The sequence below is a fragment of the Phycomyces blakesleeanus genome (assembly GCF_001638985.1).
Source record: "Phycomyces blakesleeanus NRRL 1555(-) unplaced genomic scaffold PHYBLscaffold_30, whole genome shotgun sequence".
NCBI lineage: Eukaryota > Fungi > Mucoromycota > Mucoromycetes > Mucorales > Phycomycetaceae > Phycomyces > Phycomyces blakesleeanus.
The window spans coordinates 288,393-306,075 of record NW_017265187.1 but is presented as its reverse complement, the minus strand read 5'-3'; the positions used below and the strand labels follow the sequence as shown (position 1 = coordinate 306,075).

Sequence of the window (17,683 nt, the reverse complement as noted above, 5' to 3'; positions counted from 1 at the left end):
TTCAACATTCCGGACTTTTTCGACGGGTCTTTCTATAGAACGGCGCATAGAGGTAAAGGGCATTTGTTTAGCATGTCCTACTCTGGATCTGTGCCCAGGACTTGGCATATCCGTATGTCTTTGAAAAAGACTGACAGGATGTGGTGGTCGTGCAAACGAATATGATAGATTCGGACTATCTTGAGGGGAAGAACGCGACTGGGCATATCTGGCAAGTGATCGACGACTCATGGAAGGCGGGAAAAATTGATTACTTTGACGATTCTCGCTTGCTTGAGAATAAGATGTCAACACTGGTGGTTTTGACTTGCGCAAGAACATTGATATCGATCCACTAAGACCGTTATTCGTCTTGAGGGTATCATTGGCATCATTACTACGTGGAGGTGGCTGATAACCTTTGTTTTGCGTATGTTTATATACATGTACAAAACATAATATTATTTATTTATTGATTTATTTCTATTAAAAAAAAGATATCAATAATAATTAATCTTATTACTTACCTTGCCGCATGGCTATTGGGATGCCTTGTTGACGAACTCTGGTGGACCATGCAGAGAGCGCAGAATTTGCCTGCATACAGAGATCAAATGTCTTTTCATAGAAAACAATTCGTTCGTACACATTGGGAATCCGCATCATCTCTGCATATGATCTGGGGTGGTATTCAGGCACAGTTGTCTTGGAAACGCTTTCGATATGACGCCGCACAGACTTGGTAGACCTAGATGAATGCCGACTTGAACCGGAAAGACGCCTGTGCCGTGCCTTTGTAGACGAGCGGGGAGCAGACCAGTTTTCAACTGCTATTTTACTTGTACTGTGGGAAAGTGTAAAGGTGCTGCTGTGTTCCCCAAACAGATGTGGGGTAATCACCGGCTCAGGATCGTTATTTGGACCATCCCCTGCTTTGGTGGCCATCTGTGGTGTCAGTGCGATTTGTGGCGTGCATAGCAATTCAGGTATCTCTGTTTTTGATATTGTTCCTTTCATTATTTTTTTTCCGCTGTGTCTCTGGATGTCTCTTGAGCTTCTTGGCGTAGATGCTTCTGGAGGTCTTTGGATTACACTGGGTTGGTGCACTACAGGGGGTCTATGCACAACAGCAGGTCGCTGCATCTGCCGAATTCTCTGCACGGGTTTATGATTTTTTTCCACAATAGGATTTTGTTTGATTGGGGGTGGAACTGATGGTTCAACTTGAGTTTTTTCATCTGTCAGCTTGAATTGATCCATAAGAGAGGAAAGATCATGAGAGAAGCGGAGCTCAACAGTGTCCAGCAGAGCAGAGCCATTTGGTTCAATCAGCGTCTTTTCACTTGCTTGTAGAGTGTGTCTTGCAAACGCAGCAGCCGAGAGTGACTCTACAGAAAAGTTAGTACGTGGCTCTCTAGAAAGTGTGTGTTGTGAGGGCTCACCATGCATGTCAAAGTCATCAATGAATGACTGGAGATCTGCAATCTGGGAAAGGACATCTGTAGGCGGCTGTCAATGCTCATGTAACACAAAACAACGCCTTACCTTTTGAGCACATTTGGTAAGGTGTATGTGTATGTGTGAGTGTGTATGTGTGTATGTGTTACACAGTAAAGAAGTATAGGTTTAAGAATGAGAATGATATATATATTTATAAGTAGGTATGAAGAAAGGGTGTGTGTGTGTGTGTATTTTAATGGCTACCAGTCTTATTTTATCGCACTGGAATTCGCGTGTGTAGTATATATTATTGGCATATCAGCCATTCATTTTCGAGGATTGAATTATGTTGTTTTATCCATGTTAAACCGATTATTCTGATATTTGAGTCTCCACCCTTAATATGGCTATCCTATTCTCTATAAAAATGGTGTTTTTTTATTTGTTCTGTTAACCTAAAACTGCCTGTATACTTCTCTGTTTCTACTGCTTCTTGACAAAGGCGCCTCTTGAAAGGGAAAAATAAAGTAAAAATAAAAGCAGTCATGAAATTCTTTTCCATCTTTTTTTTATTGCATTTTTGGTAAAAAAAAAAAGGCAGACTGATCTACATTTGTGATTGATCTTCCAAAACACACATCACCATGGGACAGTTCAAGAAAGAAAAGGCTAGAGTTTCCAGAGACAAATCTGCCGGTGACGATCGTGCTACCAATCTTCGTGTGAAGGGAGAGAACTTCTACCGAGATGCCAAGAAGGTTAAATACGTCAAGATGCTCAAGGGTGGCAAGGCAACTCGTGATGCCCAGGGCAGAATCGTCAAGGCTGCTGACTTCCAGAGCTCAGAGGCCGTCACCGCCCGAGTTGCTCCCAACAGAAAGTGGTTCGGTAAGACACTCATATAGATGTTTAGAGAGATAAAGCGATAATGTTTCAAACGATTCGTTATATGTGGATATTAACGATCTACACTAGGTAACACCCGAGTCATTGGTCAAAAGGCATTGGAAGATTTCCGTGAGTCTCTAGGTGCTAGAATCCAGGATCCTTACCAGGTTCTTCTGAAGCAGAACAAGCTTCCCATGTCCCTTTTGCAGGATCCTACTGCTCAGGGTCGTATGCACATCCTTGAGACTGAATCTTTCAAGAACACCTTTGGTAAAGGTGCTCAGCGTAAAAAGCCCAAGATTAACCTGGGAACAATGGAAGAGATGATGACCAAAGTCGACGACACACATGGTATGAAAAAAATGGAATTAGCAGGATGGACATCAATTATCAACGAACCAAATATTAATCGAGACGAATTTTCTGGGTGTTTCTTTTATTATAATTATTAATACTATAGAAAACTACAAATCCGCAAAGGATACTAGTCTTTTGTCGAACAAGATCTTTGATATGGTAGATCAATCCAGAGCTTGGTATCTCCAGGCTGGTCAGTCTAAGCGTATCTGGAACGAATTGTACAAGGTTATTGATTCTTCCGATGTCATTATCCACGTTCTCGATGCCCGTGATCCCATCGGTACTCGCTGTATTAATGTCGAAAACTACATCCGCAGAGAAAAGCCCCATAAGCACTTGATTTTTGTTCTCAACAAGTGTGATTTGGTTCCTACTTGGGCTACTGCTCGTTGGGTCGCCAAACTGTCTCAGGACGCACCCACTCTTGCTTTCCACGCTTCGATTAACAACTCTTTCGGTAAGGGTTCTTTGATCCAACTTCTCCGCCAGTTCTCTGGTCTCCACAGCGACAAGAAGCAGATCTCGGTCGGTTTCATCGGTTACCCCAACACCGGTAAATCCTCCATCATTAACACACTCAAGTCCAAGAAGGTCTGCACTGTTGCACCTATTCCTGGAGAGACCAAGGTCTGGCAGTACATCACACTCATGAAGCGTATTTACCTCATCGATTGCCCTGGTGTTGTTCCCCCCAACATCGGTGACAGTGAAACCGACATTATTCTCAAGGGTTCTGTTCGTACCGAGAACATTGCAGCACCCGAAGATACTATTCCCACAATTCTGGAACGTGTCCGACCAGAGTATATTAAACGCACATACGATCTTCCTGGCTGGGAGAACCCTACTGACTTCTTGGAGCAGTTGGCTCGCAAGACCGGAAAGCTTGTCAAGCGTGGTGAGCCTGATATTCACAACGTATCAGTCATGGTCCTCAATGACTGGCTCAGAGGTCGCATTCCTTTCTATGTTGCCCCACCAGAGTCTATCGAACCCAGAGAATCACCAGAGGGCAAGAAAAAGGTCAATGTCGAACAATTGTTCGGAAAGATTGCAGTATCTAGTGACTTCTTGGAAGACGATCTGGCTAACAATGCCGCTTTGATTGCATCTGAGCGGGCAAAGGTAGCTAAGAAGAAGGAGGAAGATGCTGCCAAGCTCGAGAAGTCTGTCAAGGACTCATCTACCGACTGGGACGAGGTCTACGCTGATGTTGTTGGTGAAGATGGACCTGCTGTCAAGGCACCTGTCATTGAAGGCGAGAGCGACCAGGACAGTGAATTGGAAGTCAGCGATATGGAAGATGAAGAGCAAGAAGAAAATACCGAAATTGTTGAAGAGTCGACAGAAGTAGTAGTAGAGGAGGAGGAAGAAGAAGCAACAGAAGAGGCAGGTCCCAGCAAGAAGAGAAAGGTGGTTGAAGTATCAGAAGATATAGTTAAGGAGGAAACCGTCAAGGAAGATACTGATGGAAACAAGAAGAAGAAGATTGGTGTTCACTACTATGAGACTGCAAATGTCAAGAACAAGAACCGTAACAGAGTTAAGCCTGATGAGAACACAAAGAAGGTTTTGCACAGCCGGAAAAAGGGTTCTGAGTTGGCCGGTGGCAAGCGCAAGAGACACTAGATTTCCCTTTACTTTATTCACATTCCTCATCTCCTTTCATCAATAAAATTTCTGCTCGACATCATCATTATTTCACATAGTACCTGGATCAAGGAGTCTACTTCAGATTGACAACACTCCGCTAATCCCATATTTTGGACACTGTTTTGTGGTTAAATGTTTTAGCAATCACCATTAAAATAAGTATCAGGCTTGGAATTCAAATGAAACTCAACAAAAAAAAGCTAATCGTCTTTATATGTGAAAAGAATAATAATACCAGTCAATATTATAAGTAGTTATTATAATATACATCATCTAAACGTATATAATATGACCCTAGATCATTTCAGTAGATATAATTGACGGAAAGAATAAAATAAATACATTGTAATCGTCAAACGATAGTGTCAAATTATATCTACCAAAAATTATATATAGCTTATATTTGTTAAGGCATACTTTTATAATCTACAAAGACAAATTTAAAGAGTAAGCAAATCACAAAGTACGGGCTGCTACGAAATTTGATTATTGCACTGAGAGAGAAAGAGAGGAGCTGTCTATTTTGAAAAAAAGTTAAATCAATTCTCTTAGTTTGCACATGTGCATAAACGGCAGCAAGTATTTCTTTAAAGTTGTCTCCATAATTCTAAATAGAAATAGTCGGGTCGACCTTATGATACACATATTAGTAATAATCGATTTATTTTTATTATATTTCTTTACAAATAAAAAGCAAGGTAAACCCCTAGAAAGCACAATATATACTATTAGTGACTTGGAACTGGATGTTAGTATCGATTAAAAGCTTTATATATATGGCGTGATAATGAACACATTGACTAATATTGCAAGTAATATATGTTTATATAATATGTCTGTCGTTAAATTGTTTCTGTAGTAAAGTATAATTGAACACAGTTTAAGTGTATGTTTCGTTATTAGGGGAACATACACTTGTAATATGAAGCTTGATATATAGTATCACTAATGGATTTCTATGTGTGGGTGTGTGCTATTTACCAAAGACGATGATATGGAATACGAATAAAATAGGACATACAAGGTTTAATGAATAATTAATTTCAGCAAAAGGCTTGAAGTAAATGGAGCAAGAATTCCTTATAGATTTATTCTGATACCCGCGAATTCCAAGCCAAAGAGCCCATGAACACACTTGAAAGTATACTGTTGAAGAGCATTTTGTGGAACGGACAAGCTCAGATGCCCTACAGTGCTGCATTTACCCAATAGAAGAGAAGTATGAAAGGAAATGCACGGGGTGTTTAAAGGATATTCTTTAAAATATTTTTTAGAAGTAATGATTCTGGAAATAGTTTTGTATTTTTCATTTATTTACACTACTCTTATGGACACTGGTGGGCTTTTACTTTGTTTGATGTAATGGAGTTAAGATAACGGCCAATATATGTGTTTATGATAGATTTTCTATGGTAAGCTCTTCAAATTACGTTGTATAGTTAAAGACAATTGCCTAGCCTTATATATACATGATTATTTCAAACCAATGTTTATCCCAAAATATTATTTCTTATGATATTCTATCGGATAGTTTTGAAGAAATTTATCATTAGTGATTCAAGTCTCAGATTCAGTTAGACTTGTTCAAGAACTCTTCTTCCTATCCAGTACTAGTAAAAAGGATATTATTCACAAAAATTACTAATTACATAGCAAATTGGAAGCAGACGATTCAAAGACTGTGTCTATGCCTATGTATGTATAGCCTCGGTAGTATCCCCCGAAACAATTATACTTGATATTATTAACCAAATGTAAACAGTGTTGGGACTACTAGGGCCTTATATTTATGGCTGGTGAAATGGTGAAATGGTGAAATAATGAAATGATTTCACTGGTCACAATGTCCAGATTGCAGGGACAAGAATATATATATATATATTTTTAATCACATCTAGATCTAATCCCTCTCAGATTATGGCTTTGAATAAGAAGAAGAATAAGAAATTGTAGTTAATGCTTCTATTATTTAGCCTTCAAGACCGTTGCCTTATTGATTACAAAATCAAACTAGGTATCTATTGCAAGGAACATATACAAAGCATCAAAAGAATGTTGCTTGACATACGGATATCGTGCCAAAGCCATACAGAAAAAGAAGATTTGTTAGATGATGGAATTATCCAAGATTATTAATAATATCTACACTAGAGCTAAACTGGTAAACTGATTGGTATAAGGCTTCCCTTTCAAGCCATTTAATACATCACGATGGCAGCATTATTCGCTTATTATCTTGTGTCTCTGTATATGTTTATATGCTCACCTGATAGCATTAGAATATTCCTTGAAAGATAAAAATGGTGCCTTTTCCTTCTTCCCTTAGTGTTATGCTTTATTCTTGACACCAATTACCCAAAACTGAGGAGCAATAGTCTTTATTGATTTTAGCAAGTTATCTTTATCTTTATCGATATCTTTACCTTTATCGATTTCTGATTTTAAATCTTTTCATCTTCTGGCTCTTAATATTTTAATTACAAGATATATATTTATTTATTTTTTATATATGTGAATACACACACATACACACACAGTATATATAATATATAGATGTATATATTGTACTGTTAGCGCTTTTAAATATTTCTCAAATGTGAAACTAATTAACATTCAACTTCCAATTTACAATCTACCGATGTAAAAGCGATAAAACTGAAATTAGTGATGATCTGGATCGTCCCTAACCTTGTTATTCAAGATTGGAAATGTAAAGAGACCGTCTGATGGGTTTAAACGATTAGTAATACAAGAATTTGTGGGTCTATAATGGCTTGATTTTTTTTTCATTTTTGCTCATACAGAAAAAGTTACATGCATTAAAATAAATAGATAAAATGATGGCTTTTTGATGGCAATGCTACATTAATTTGCGAATCTTATTTCCAGGATAAAAGCGACTCTTTATAGGGAAAGTGGTAGTGTTTTTGATCATGTTGGATATTTAGAGGACTTTTTAAAGGACCAAAAGGAGTATAAAGTAAAGCGTACAAATGAATGTGAAAGCAGGATTTTATTTCTTCCATAAAAGGAAGTATATCAAGATAAAGGCTAGATAAAACCAGATAAAGACCAAATAAAGACCAATTTTTATTTCGGTTCTTAGTGAAAAATTGTGGAGTGCTGAAATTACAAGATGAACTCATTTTCTGTAGTTGCCATTTATCTTTATTAATAGTCTTTTAGATTCTGAAAATACTCCTAGTTCACCAAGCTTTTCTTGTTTTATATTATATTATATTAAATTATTATATACATATATATTACAGCTTTTATAAGTACCACTCTTCTAACAGCTTGAGCATAAATATTTATCCTTTTTTTATATAGCATAAAACATAGCATTTATACCTTGTTATCTTTAGTGGCTTGATTAATACACTATTTCCATTGAACCCTGAAAAGTTTAATCAAAATAACTTCTCTGGATTCCATAGTTTCCAATTCTTCTATATTTATTTTTTGCTTTATTTTGTACATATATAGATACATATTTCTAATTAATTACATGGTAAAGGTCTTGTGAAGATGTATTTATTCATATAAGAATAACAGTTCATCATCTTTGTACTTGTGTGTCCAAGTATCTTAAGGGTCCGAGATGATCGGTCCCAACCTTCACTCAAATAATGATAAACTGAGTGTACGGCGTGACCCCATAAAAACGGTTGGACCACTTAAAGACGAGAGCCTTATCTTGAGTTTGCGCGGGATTTTTGTTGGTAACCTTGACATCCAGGAGCTGAGACCTGTCATGTTAAACACCCGATTTTGTTATCCAATCAATTTCCGTATATAGCTCTAAAAATTCACACAATCTGTAGAAAAACTCGACTGAGTTTGATGTATTCCGATCCAATCTTCCCACGGAGTTCGCACAGAGATCTGGAGTCCGCCGGTAATAACCTGAGCCATGTGGATAAACTGATTACTTGCCGTATTTGGACTTATTTCTTAGGTGCCTGCGCGATAGGCTGGCTTATTTTATCTATAAGAGGGTAGCAATTGAATAAAGGCGTTTTATGATCGTGGGAAGTTTATGAGCCAATTACTGCTTCTCATTGTCATATTAAAGATAGTCTTTCCTAAAACATCGAAAAATATTCATACTGACATTTCTACAGTATAATCATGTAATTGTTAATGATAAAAAAGAAATGGTTCCACTGAAGTTTAGTACGTGTATTTTTTTTTATTATCAACTCTTATTACAACTGAAACCAACCTCGTCTATTCGTTCGCGCTCTTTTAATAATAATAAAAAAAACAAAAAAAAACCAAGCTAAATACAACATATAAATACGTCTAATATTTTTTTTTAAAAAAAAAGTTTGTTTTTTATCTTTTAAATTAAACATGGAAGAAAAGACTGCACAGACAGAATCTATTGATGATGTCTACCACGACAACCACGAACACCCTGCACCTACCGAAGAAGACTGGAAGGAACTCCCAGAAGTATCCGATATAATTCCAAAGTCTGCCTACCTGGTCATTCTTGTAGAATTCTGTGAACGTTTCACCTACTATGGCCTCAGTGGTCCTTTCCAAAACTATATTCAGTACCCTCAGCCAGAGTCTTGTAAGTTTATATACCTCGGTTGAATTGAACCAAATTTTGTAATACATAATCTAATTTACATTACTTTACTCTACACAGACCCTGCCGATCAGCCTGGTGCAATGGGCAAGGGTCAACAGACCGCCACTGCCTTGACTACCTTTTTCCAGTTCTGGTGTTATATCACTCCAATTTTTGGTGCAATTGTAGCTGATCAATATTGGGGAAAATACAAGACCATTCTTGTTTTTGCCTGTATCTATATGGCCGGCCTTATCATTCTTACTCTCACATCTATTCCCCCTGCCCTCGACAACAACAGCTCTTTCCCCGGTTACGTCGTTGCCATCATTATCATCGGTCTCGGAACTGGTGGTATCAAGTCCAATGTCTCTCCCCTTGTCGCTGAACAGTATAGAAGCAGATCTCCTTTTGTCAAGACCCTTAAGAATGGTCGCCGTGTTATCGTCACCCCTCAGGCTACCTACCAGAAGATTTTCAACATGTTCTACTGGGGTATCAACATTGGCTCCCTCTCTGCTATCGCTACCACCGAACTCGAGAAGAACGTCGGATTCTGGCCTGCATTTTTGCTTCCCACTCTCATGTTTATTCCCTGCATCATTGTCGTCCTTCTCGGTCGTAACAAATATGTCCAAAACCCTCCCCGTGGTTCAGTCTTTATCGAAGCAGGAAAGCTTTTCATCCTCAACTGGAAGGTCAAGGGTGGTCTTGCAGCCTGCAAACCCTCTGCTCTTGCTCTCACCCACCCCGAATTGGCCGCCAAGGTTACCTGGGACGATGTCTTTGTTGACGAATTGAAGCGTACCCTCAAGGCCTGTATTGTATTCTGCTGGTTCCCTATTTACTGGCTGTGCTACTCTCAAATGACCAATAACTTGGTGTCCCAAGCCAGTACCATGTTGACCGGAAACGTTCCCAACGATATTATGCAGAACATTGATCCTATTGCTCTCATTATCTTGATTCCTCTCATGGACACTTTTATTTACCCCTTCCTCCGTCGTGTTGGTATCCCTATGCGTCCCATTATGCGTATCACCTGCGGTTTCTTCTTTGCTGCCGTTGCCATGGGCTATACTGCTGGTATCCAGTCTAAGATTTACAAGACTGCCCCTTACTATGACCACCCCGAAGGTCAGAACTGGATTTCTGCTGCCTACCAGATTCCTTCTTATGTATTGGTTGCTATCTCTGAAATCTTTGCTGCCATCACTGGTCTTGAATATGCTTACAAGAAGGCTCCTCAGTCGATGAAGTCCATTGTTATGGCTCTCTTCTTGCTCACCAACTGTTTTGCCTCTATCCTCGCCTTCGCTCTTGTATCTGTTGCCGTTGATCCCAAGCTCACCTGGATGTACACCGGTATCAGTGGCGCTTGCGCTGTTGCCACCATTCTCTTCTACATCTGCCATCGTAAGAACGATGACGATGATGTTGAACAGGATGCAATCGGCCGTAGTGATGAAGAGCTCAACGGAAACCTTTCTCCCAAGACTGTGGCCCCAGTTGAATATGAAGCCGAGAAGGCTGGTGTATAAAAAAAAATACCTACTTTCACTTCTACATTTATTTTTACCTTTATTTTTTTATTTAATATTTATTACGTATTCATTCCATGATTTTTATTGTTGTTATTATTATTATTTTACATTTTACTTGTTAACAATTGGCATTTGATGTATTTTTCAATTACTTTTTGTCTTTTCCATATAATTCTTGTTCATACCTTTCTAGACATCTTCCCCTCTTTTTCTTTATTTAAAATATTCCTATCTGTGATGGGAAAGGTATCTTTCTATATATTTAGTTAATTATCATTGAATATACAGAGAGATAAAGTCCAATTTTGTCCACCAATATCTTTTTACGTTGCTTTGCTTCAAGTCTTTCTATTGTTCTTTAATGCTGTGCAATCGTTTCATAATTCATTCATATGTCAAACGAGTTACTATCACAGATGTGACTGTTCTAATAAGATTGGTTGACAATCCCTTGTAGAATTTACCGATACCTTCACCTGTTCCAATAACTCGAATTGTGTGTCCAATACCTTTGTACTTAAAGGGTATCGTTGTCTGGTTCTGTAACCTACTTCTTACAATTCAAGTTTACCTCAAGAAATGATGATAACACACACAAAAAAGACTATCATTATATATCGGAACTGAAATTTCGATAGTAGCATGAGAGAAAAGCTGCGCCAGTAAGATTAATTGAAAAAACTTTTACAAATGCTAAAAATCAGCGTTGAAATATGTTTCTTGAGCGAAGATTTGACAAATCAAATATGCAACGCTTGCAAAAGCAGAAACGTGAAATCTCTCAAAGCAAGAAGTATATGCGGTATTGGAATGGAATGAAAGCAATCGAAACATCGTTTGGAATCATGACATAAATGCTACAAGTAATATTTATGATACCTTTATGTTTGCTGCTCGAAATAAAAAACCAAACATAATCATATATCATCTATGTAGAATTTATACAGCTCTTTTATACATCCGTACAGTGTAAGCTACATCATTTCTCTCACAAGTCCTACTTCTCATTCGTCTCAAAACTAGGTCTTTTCTGCCTGAATTGAGGGTGTACATTACTGTAGTACTCCTGAAAATATGTATTATTGGCTATTGAATGTTAGGGAAATTTCTTTAGTGTTGTTGTAAAGAAAAAAAGGATGCTTATGTTTATTCAAATAAAAAAGAAGTCTATACAGAGAGCATTCAATTATGAATGATCGGTACTTCTTCTTTTTTAAACAACACATTGAGGATGAAAATAGAGAGATAAATAGATATGAAGAAAAAAAAAAAGACCAGAGATAAACTACATGGATAGGCTATATACGCATACTATAAATTACCAGACAGTACCCTCCTTCTTCGCTTGTTCTATTTAAGATGTGTTGATGAATACGCGAGCCAAACTGTAATGTTGTGTCTTACCAAAAAAGAGTGTAACCCTGGCCTCTACATCCTTTAGCAAGTGCAGAGTTACCTTGATACGTTCTACGATCTCAGCAATAGACTGAACAAACACAGCAGAGTAAGGGGATTGGCACATGTTAAGAACCTTTTCAATAAAATGAACAGTCAAGCTGTCATCTAATTCTTGGCCTTCACCCTTCATGTAATCCAACACAGGGGTAGTATAGTGTAATTGAACAAGGTACAAAAGACGGTCAACCCATGTTTTTTGCAATACCATCTACATCCGTTTACGAATACACCAGTTAGTTTTTGTAAGGGTCTAGGCGTCTAATTACTATTACCAGAATCTCGGGAGCGAAATTTTGGTAGCGATGGACTATACACCGCTTAATGACATTGAAAACAAACGGTTGTTGAAGAGGATGTCGGTCTGCAATCTCATCCAACAAAAGATGAGGGAGTGGAATCTCGGTAGTACGGTAATAGTTTTCATAATAAGCTGTCTTAATAGATATATACTCAACCCACATCAATACTGCCATTGATCCCACAGGTAATCTAAATAAGCCAATAATTCACACAAATATGACAATGTCTCGTGTGTTAGTATTACTCACAGAAATACCTTCTTCATTCTTATTTTCTTCTTCTTCTTTTTTACCTAATAGCTGTCAGTATTGCCTCCATTGCTCCCGAAAAATCTGCACCCTTTGATTTTTCTTTCAGGGCAACATGTAGGTTCTTCAGTATTCCAACTACCTCATTTGTCTCTGATTGCTGAGATAGATACAAAGTTAATACCTGCGATTAAACACAATTCAGCATGTACACGGTGTAGCTTACTGGCTTGTTGTCTGTGTCTTTAACGGTTACTGCAAATGAAATCAAGAATATGGCTTGGTCGATGGTATCCGGTCTTAATTGTGGCCCGCTATCAGGTACATAGACAGCTTTGAGCAATATTTCTATCGACCTTAAAATAAGTTAACCTGATCCATAAAACTAATCATTATCTTACCAAGGAAATCAAAGCGACATATGTGATGGACAGGTGGAGGAACCGATGTGTAATACATGCTGTAGATCTTTGGTCCCCCAAATTAATACATGTAAGTAAACCGTACGCTTTAACACACACACACACACACACATATATATCAAAACTTACAGTTCGGATATCTCCAGCTGTCAACTGCCTGCTCCCAAGAATAGCTTTTATAGCTGCTGCCAATGGCCGTGCCGCATCTGAAAGAGAAGCTCTCAGAATGTCTACAAACGATTGACTAGTTTAAATTTATAAATAAATTATTATATAAATTGCTTTGATGCTCTTTGACTTACCGCCCGTGTTTACTGGCAGTCTTTTCTAATTCTGCAATTAGACGAATCAGTGGCTGGCCATTATACTCTTCACGCAGCTTGTAGAGCACCATTTGGGCGTACATATATGTTTCTTCTCTTTCACAGCATACTCTCTATTATATGTTATATATAGAAGAACAGAAAGAGATAAAAAAATTACTACCTTAATATTAATCACCATTTTCCCTATCCAACTTACCACCAGATCGGGTAGATGTTCTTCTACAGCAAGATCATCCATTCCAATAAATTTGTTTAAAGATTCTTCAAGAATTTGATTATAGATCAAAAGATAGGTAGAAGACGTCTTTAGCGAAGATAGTTCACTACGATAGCCCGATTCAGCCGCTTTCTATTAAATTGTCGAGAAAAAGTATCAGAATTTTGTAAGAATATTATAAATTAGATAAAAAAGGCATCCCTAGGTCCCTACCAAGACAATTAAATTTAAAAATGCACAACGAGGGTGCATCTCGAGTAATTTGTAGGCAGTCTGTCTAAAGGAGGCATCGTCTACTAAGCTTTGCAACCAAGCTGGGTCAATATGATTCTATCAAAGTAACGAAAATATTATTAAAGACTTTTGCAATGAATAGCGTGGTTAGGGAACTCTTTACTTCAGAAGTCATGAAAAAATTATCGAATACAACTGGGTTGAATTGTTTGACCAACATTGTCTTGAGCGCAGCCTGCATGATACCAGTAGTGTCGATTCCAATCGCAGCAGCACTTTCAGCTGTGACATTACACATTGAAGGAATTCCAACATAAGATTCTGAAAGAGTGGTTACTGCATCCATGGGAGCACCACCCCTGTTCAAATAGCCCAGCAATCCATCGGAATAGACGTTTGGCTCGAGAATGGCGTCTACAATCGAACATAAGATTTCATGATCCAATAGTCTAAACGCGTTACTGACCTTCTTTGACAAAAACCTTGCGGTAATCTTCTAGGGTTGCTAATGACTATACGGAAATGTAAATGGACTGTTTTGTGAAAGGAATTCTATAATGTTTAGAACTCACCATGATGTAAAGTTCAATTGCAAGTCAAGCATCCAAAAATACGGGACTAAAGGCAGGCAAAGCACTTGTCATTTTTAGGAGAAAGTCACATTCTCTGGCCTTTTGCTTTTCGTCAAAGGGTCTAGACAAGAAGATCATGAGGCTGTATGAACTCCCGAGACAACCTCCGTAAGTGATGATGGGTAATGTCCTAAGCTCATGATTGCGATGAATAGTATGAGCGAGAAACAGTGTACCAGAGAACTCGGGAGGATTCTAGAGTCTTCTTCCAAAGTCGCCGTTCTGCTTAGGGCAATTCAATTGCTCGACAAAACTGCCCTAAAGCGAGGAGTAACCTGTAGGCCATGTAAAGCTACCCTTCAAGAGGTACATTGATAAGAATTAAAGTTACATACTAAGCGAGGGATTATGCATATACATATACATATACATATACATATACATAAAAGGGATCTAACTAAACCTCGTTTGCTAGAATCGAGTGGGATATTATGACTTTCAATACAAGAGGTAAAAACAACAACAATATTGTACATGTTTATAAGATTTGTGTATGTGTTTATATGTATGTGTATATATGGATAGGGTGGTTCTATGCTGCGAGAATATCCACACCCGGGCGGATGTCGAAGAAACGCTTATTCATGAACTTGTACATGCATTCGACAGGGCTCGAAAGGGGAAGTTTAGTAGTATGTGCCACTTAATGGCGTGTGGAGAGGTCCGGGCATCAGCGCTTGGTAAGAGTAGTATTTATTAAAGAAGTAAATAAATAAAAAGGCCATACAAACATGCTAACATTGTAGTATAGGCCAGTGTGCTGACGTTACGCCCGAGAGTCGTAAAAAGGAATGTATTCTACGAGATGCGATTCGCTCGACTCGAGAACACTGCGGTGATGAAGCTGAAAGGATTGTTAGACAGGTGTATAATAAGTGTGTTAAAGATGTAGCTCCATTTGTTGTGGGTGTACCTGCCTGAGCAACCAGAAGAATAGATACAGATATTATTATTATTATTAGTAAATGAAATTACTGGTGGTGGTCTGTGTTGAAGATGAGAACTTTCCTTTTTAGACTAATACAGCTCGTGCTGGGCTCCGCTTCATGTTTTATCTATGAAATTATAGGTTTTATGACTTATTGTTCCTTTCCTTTATTTTCTTTTATTTCATGTCAGAACGCCAGTCAAAGGCTACCCAAGAACGCCATGAGCGTATGCTCCTAGAGCTCCTCAAATTGCCAGGCAACGAATACTGTGCTGATTGTCGAGCTAAAAGTTAGTATGAAAGCTGATTGACTATTTGTGTTATTAATAATGTCCAAATTAGATCCTCGCTGGGCATCTCATTCATTGGGAATCTTTTTGTGTGTACGATGTGCCGGTCTCCATCGCAAGATGGGTACTCACATTTCAAAAGTTAAATCTGTCACTATGGATCAGTGGACCGTTGAACAGATTGAGGTAATAAACTACTTTCATTTTCAGGTTTAATGACCTACAACTTGGTGCTAAATTAATGCTTGTATTGGCCACTTTAGACTATCCGTAAATTAGGCGGGAATACACATGTAAATAGTCTGGTAAATCCTCACCCTGATAAACATCCGTTACCACTGACGGTAGACGATGAGCAGTAAGTTGACCTTTGATCAACTACCCGTGTGTTTTGGATGGCCCGATTCTTACCTGTTTTGTAGTGCGATGGAAAAATTTGTTCGTAACAAATGGGAGAAACATGCATTTATGGAACCCTCTCCCTCTATGCATCTCGACCCTAGAACCCGTCTGCAGGTCGCTCCTAAGCGGTCTTCATCTGTACCTGTCATGATGCGTGATAAAGACTATAGCACAAGTCTTATTCAACTGAGGGATATGGGATTTAAAGACAACGAACGCAACCTACAAGTATTACGACAGACTCAGGGAAACATGGATTCTGCTGTCGATATCCTCTCTCGGATTCCAGGACAGCAACGTCCAATGGTTGCTCAGCAAATGACCGAGGAACAAAAGATGACAAGATTGCGTGAGATGGGACACACAAATATGGCTAACAACTGGGATGCCCTTCGTCGTTCGGGTGGTAATGTTGAGGTTGCGGCTAGTATTCTTAATGATAGCAAGCAGTCATCACAATCACACCAGCAGCACCAGCAACCGGCCGTAGCACTCTCGGCATTTTCTACCCCTTCCCCACGGCTCGCTGGCCGAGCACAGACGGCGGAAGAGCGCCAGTCACACCAATTGGCAGGTGTGAAGACCGCTAATCTATTGGATATTGGGGAGCCTACAAACGTGAGCAATCCTTTTTATATGCAACAGCCACAAGCACAAACACTTCTTCAGGCACAAGCACAAACACAGTTACAGCCACAACAACCATTCTATCAGCCACAACAGACATTTCAACCTTCTTTCCAGCAATCATTCCAACAATCACCATTCCAACAACAACAACAACAACAACAACTACCACAACTACCACAACAACAGCAGCAACAGCAGCAACAGCAGCAACAGCAGCAACAGCAACAACAGCAACAACAGCAACACCCTTTCCAACAGATTTCTTTCCAGCAGTCTTTCCAGAGATCCTCTACCATTCCAGGTAAATTATATATATATTTGTTCCTTGTGTTGTTCTTGTATATATTCTAACACGTTATCATCGTACTTTTCATTGTAGTTATGCAAAACGCATCTCCGGTATTTCCCCAAAGCGGCTTGGGTTCTTATGGTGTCCAGCCACAGTTTGGCAGTCTGCCATCTGGGTATTCTGGGCAGATTCAACCTGCGCAATCATCTAATCCTTTCTCACAAATGAATACTCAACAAGCTTCGTTCCCTATTGCGGCGGTGCAACACGATACGCCACTTCAGAAAACATTTGGACCTTCCCAGCAGTCCGGTATTCAGAGCATAAACACGACTGGCGCAAATCAAGGATGGAACCAAAGCTTCTTTTGATCGTAAAAAGGAAATTGAATGTAACCCAGAAACTCCTCTCTTCATTACAAACTTCTCTCCCAGTCTCGTCATTCTGTGTTATAAGAGTACAAGGAAATTATTTCATAAAAAATTAAAAATATCTCATTTTCTTCACCTATAAAATAAAATAAAGCTATAAAAAGAGTGTTTCTTCTTCCTCTCTCTATTTATCGTATGTCGAACCCTATTGCCGATACGGCTGAGTTCTTCGCTCAACGAAGGGCTCATTTCAACCAGACTCTTCACGCCCTACAAAACAAAAATGCTTCGAAACCAAACCCAGAGAATGAGCCAGAAGAGGATTCATTCTTTCGTCGCAGTTTATTTATGTCCTCTGAAGGAAGTACAGGTCAATGGCACAATGTGCTGAGTAAACTGCCTTTTTACACCAGCGAAACAGTAACACCCCATCCCTCCCAAGACGATTTTGTAAACCATGATCATGGCTCAGACGACGAAGGTTCACACG

At 38.8% G+C, this 17,683-nt stretch overlaps 7 protein-coding genes across 7 annotated transcripts; 6 read left to right on the top strand and 1 right to left on the bottom strand.

Annotated features, from left to right (window-relative positions):
• Positions 1-2,063: 2,063 nt before the first annotated feature.
• On the top strand, positions 2,064-3,684 carry PHYBLDRAFT_97742 (hypothetical protein; the record flags this gene model as incomplete). Its single annotated transcript, XM_018444032.1, has 3 exons — positions 2,064-2,307; positions 2,395-2,658; positions 2,768-3,684. Coding segments are annotated over 3 exons (1,425 nt in total), but the record flags the coding sequence as incomplete, so codon positions are not given.
• A 1,423-nt stretch (positions 3,685-5,107) lies between these two features.
• PHYBLDRAFT_174372 (hypothetical protein) lies at positions 5,108-7,348 on the top strand (the record flags this gene model as incomplete). Its single annotated transcript, XM_018437239.1, has 6 exons — positions 5,108-5,132; positions 5,180-5,183; positions 5,723-5,732; positions 5,974-6,074; positions 6,895-6,960; positions 7,210-7,348. 6 exons carry the CDS (start codon positions 5,108-5,110, stop codon positions 7,346-7,348), a joined length of 345 nt encoding a protein of 114 aa, XP_018285372.1.
• A 573-nt stretch (positions 7,349-7,921) lies between these two features.
• On the top strand, positions 7,922-8,333 carry PHYBLDRAFT_151585 (hypothetical protein; the record flags this gene model as incomplete). The annotated part of the gene is made up of 3 exons (XM_018432708.1): positions 7,922-8,071; positions 8,145-8,218; positions 8,279-8,333. 3 exons carry the CDS (start codon positions 7,922-7,924, stop codon positions 8,331-8,333), a joined length of 279 nt encoding a protein of 92 aa, XP_018285371.1.
• A 343-nt stretch (positions 8,334-8,676) lies between these two features.
• On the top strand, positions 8,677-10,763 carry PHYBLDRAFT_136953 (hypothetical protein; the record flags this gene model as incomplete). Its single annotated transcript, XM_018429821.1, has 2 exons — positions 8,677-8,902; positions 8,981-10,763. 2 exons carry the CDS (start codon positions 8,677-8,679, stop codon positions 10,441-10,443), a joined length of 1,689 nt encoding a protein of 562 aa, XP_018285370.1. The 3' UTR covers positions 10,444-10,763.
• A 1,037-nt stretch (positions 10,764-11,800) lies between these two features.
• PHYBLDRAFT_174370 (hypothetical protein) lies at positions 11,801-14,226 on the bottom strand (the record flags this gene model as incomplete). Its single annotated transcript, XM_018437238.1, has 12 exons — positions 11,801-12,112; positions 12,177-12,393; positions 12,497-12,636; positions 12,679-12,800; positions 12,854-12,920; positions 13,004-13,118; positions 13,177-13,310; positions 13,397-13,549; positions 13,631-13,747; positions 13,815-14,065; positions 14,118-14,163; positions 14,224-14,226. The coding sequence occupies 12 exons, from the start codon at positions 14,224-14,226 to the stop codon at positions 11,801-11,803; spliced, it is 1,677 nt and encodes a 558-aa protein (XP_018285369.1).
• Positions 14,227-14,421: 195 nt separating this feature from the next.
• On the top strand, positions 14,422-15,204 carry PHYBLDRAFT_174369 (hypothetical protein; the record flags this gene model as incomplete). The annotated part of the gene is made up of 4 exons (XM_018437237.1): positions 14,422-14,589; positions 14,699-14,733; positions 14,809-14,963; positions 15,035-15,204. The coding sequence occupies 4 exons, from the start codon at positions 14,422-14,424 to the stop codon at positions 15,202-15,204; spliced, it is 528 nt and encodes a 175-aa protein (XP_018285368.1).
• Positions 15,205-15,390: 186 nt separating this feature from the next.
• On the top strand, positions 15,391-16,355 carry PHYBLDRAFT_136952 (hypothetical protein; the record flags this gene model as incomplete). Its single annotated transcript, XM_018429820.1, has 4 exons — positions 15,391-15,501; positions 15,554-15,687; positions 15,765-15,859; positions 15,924-16,355. Coding segments are annotated over exons 1-4 (765 nt in total), but the record flags the coding sequence as incomplete, so codon positions are not given.
• Between the last annotated feature and the right edge of the window lie 1,328 nt (positions 16,356-17,683).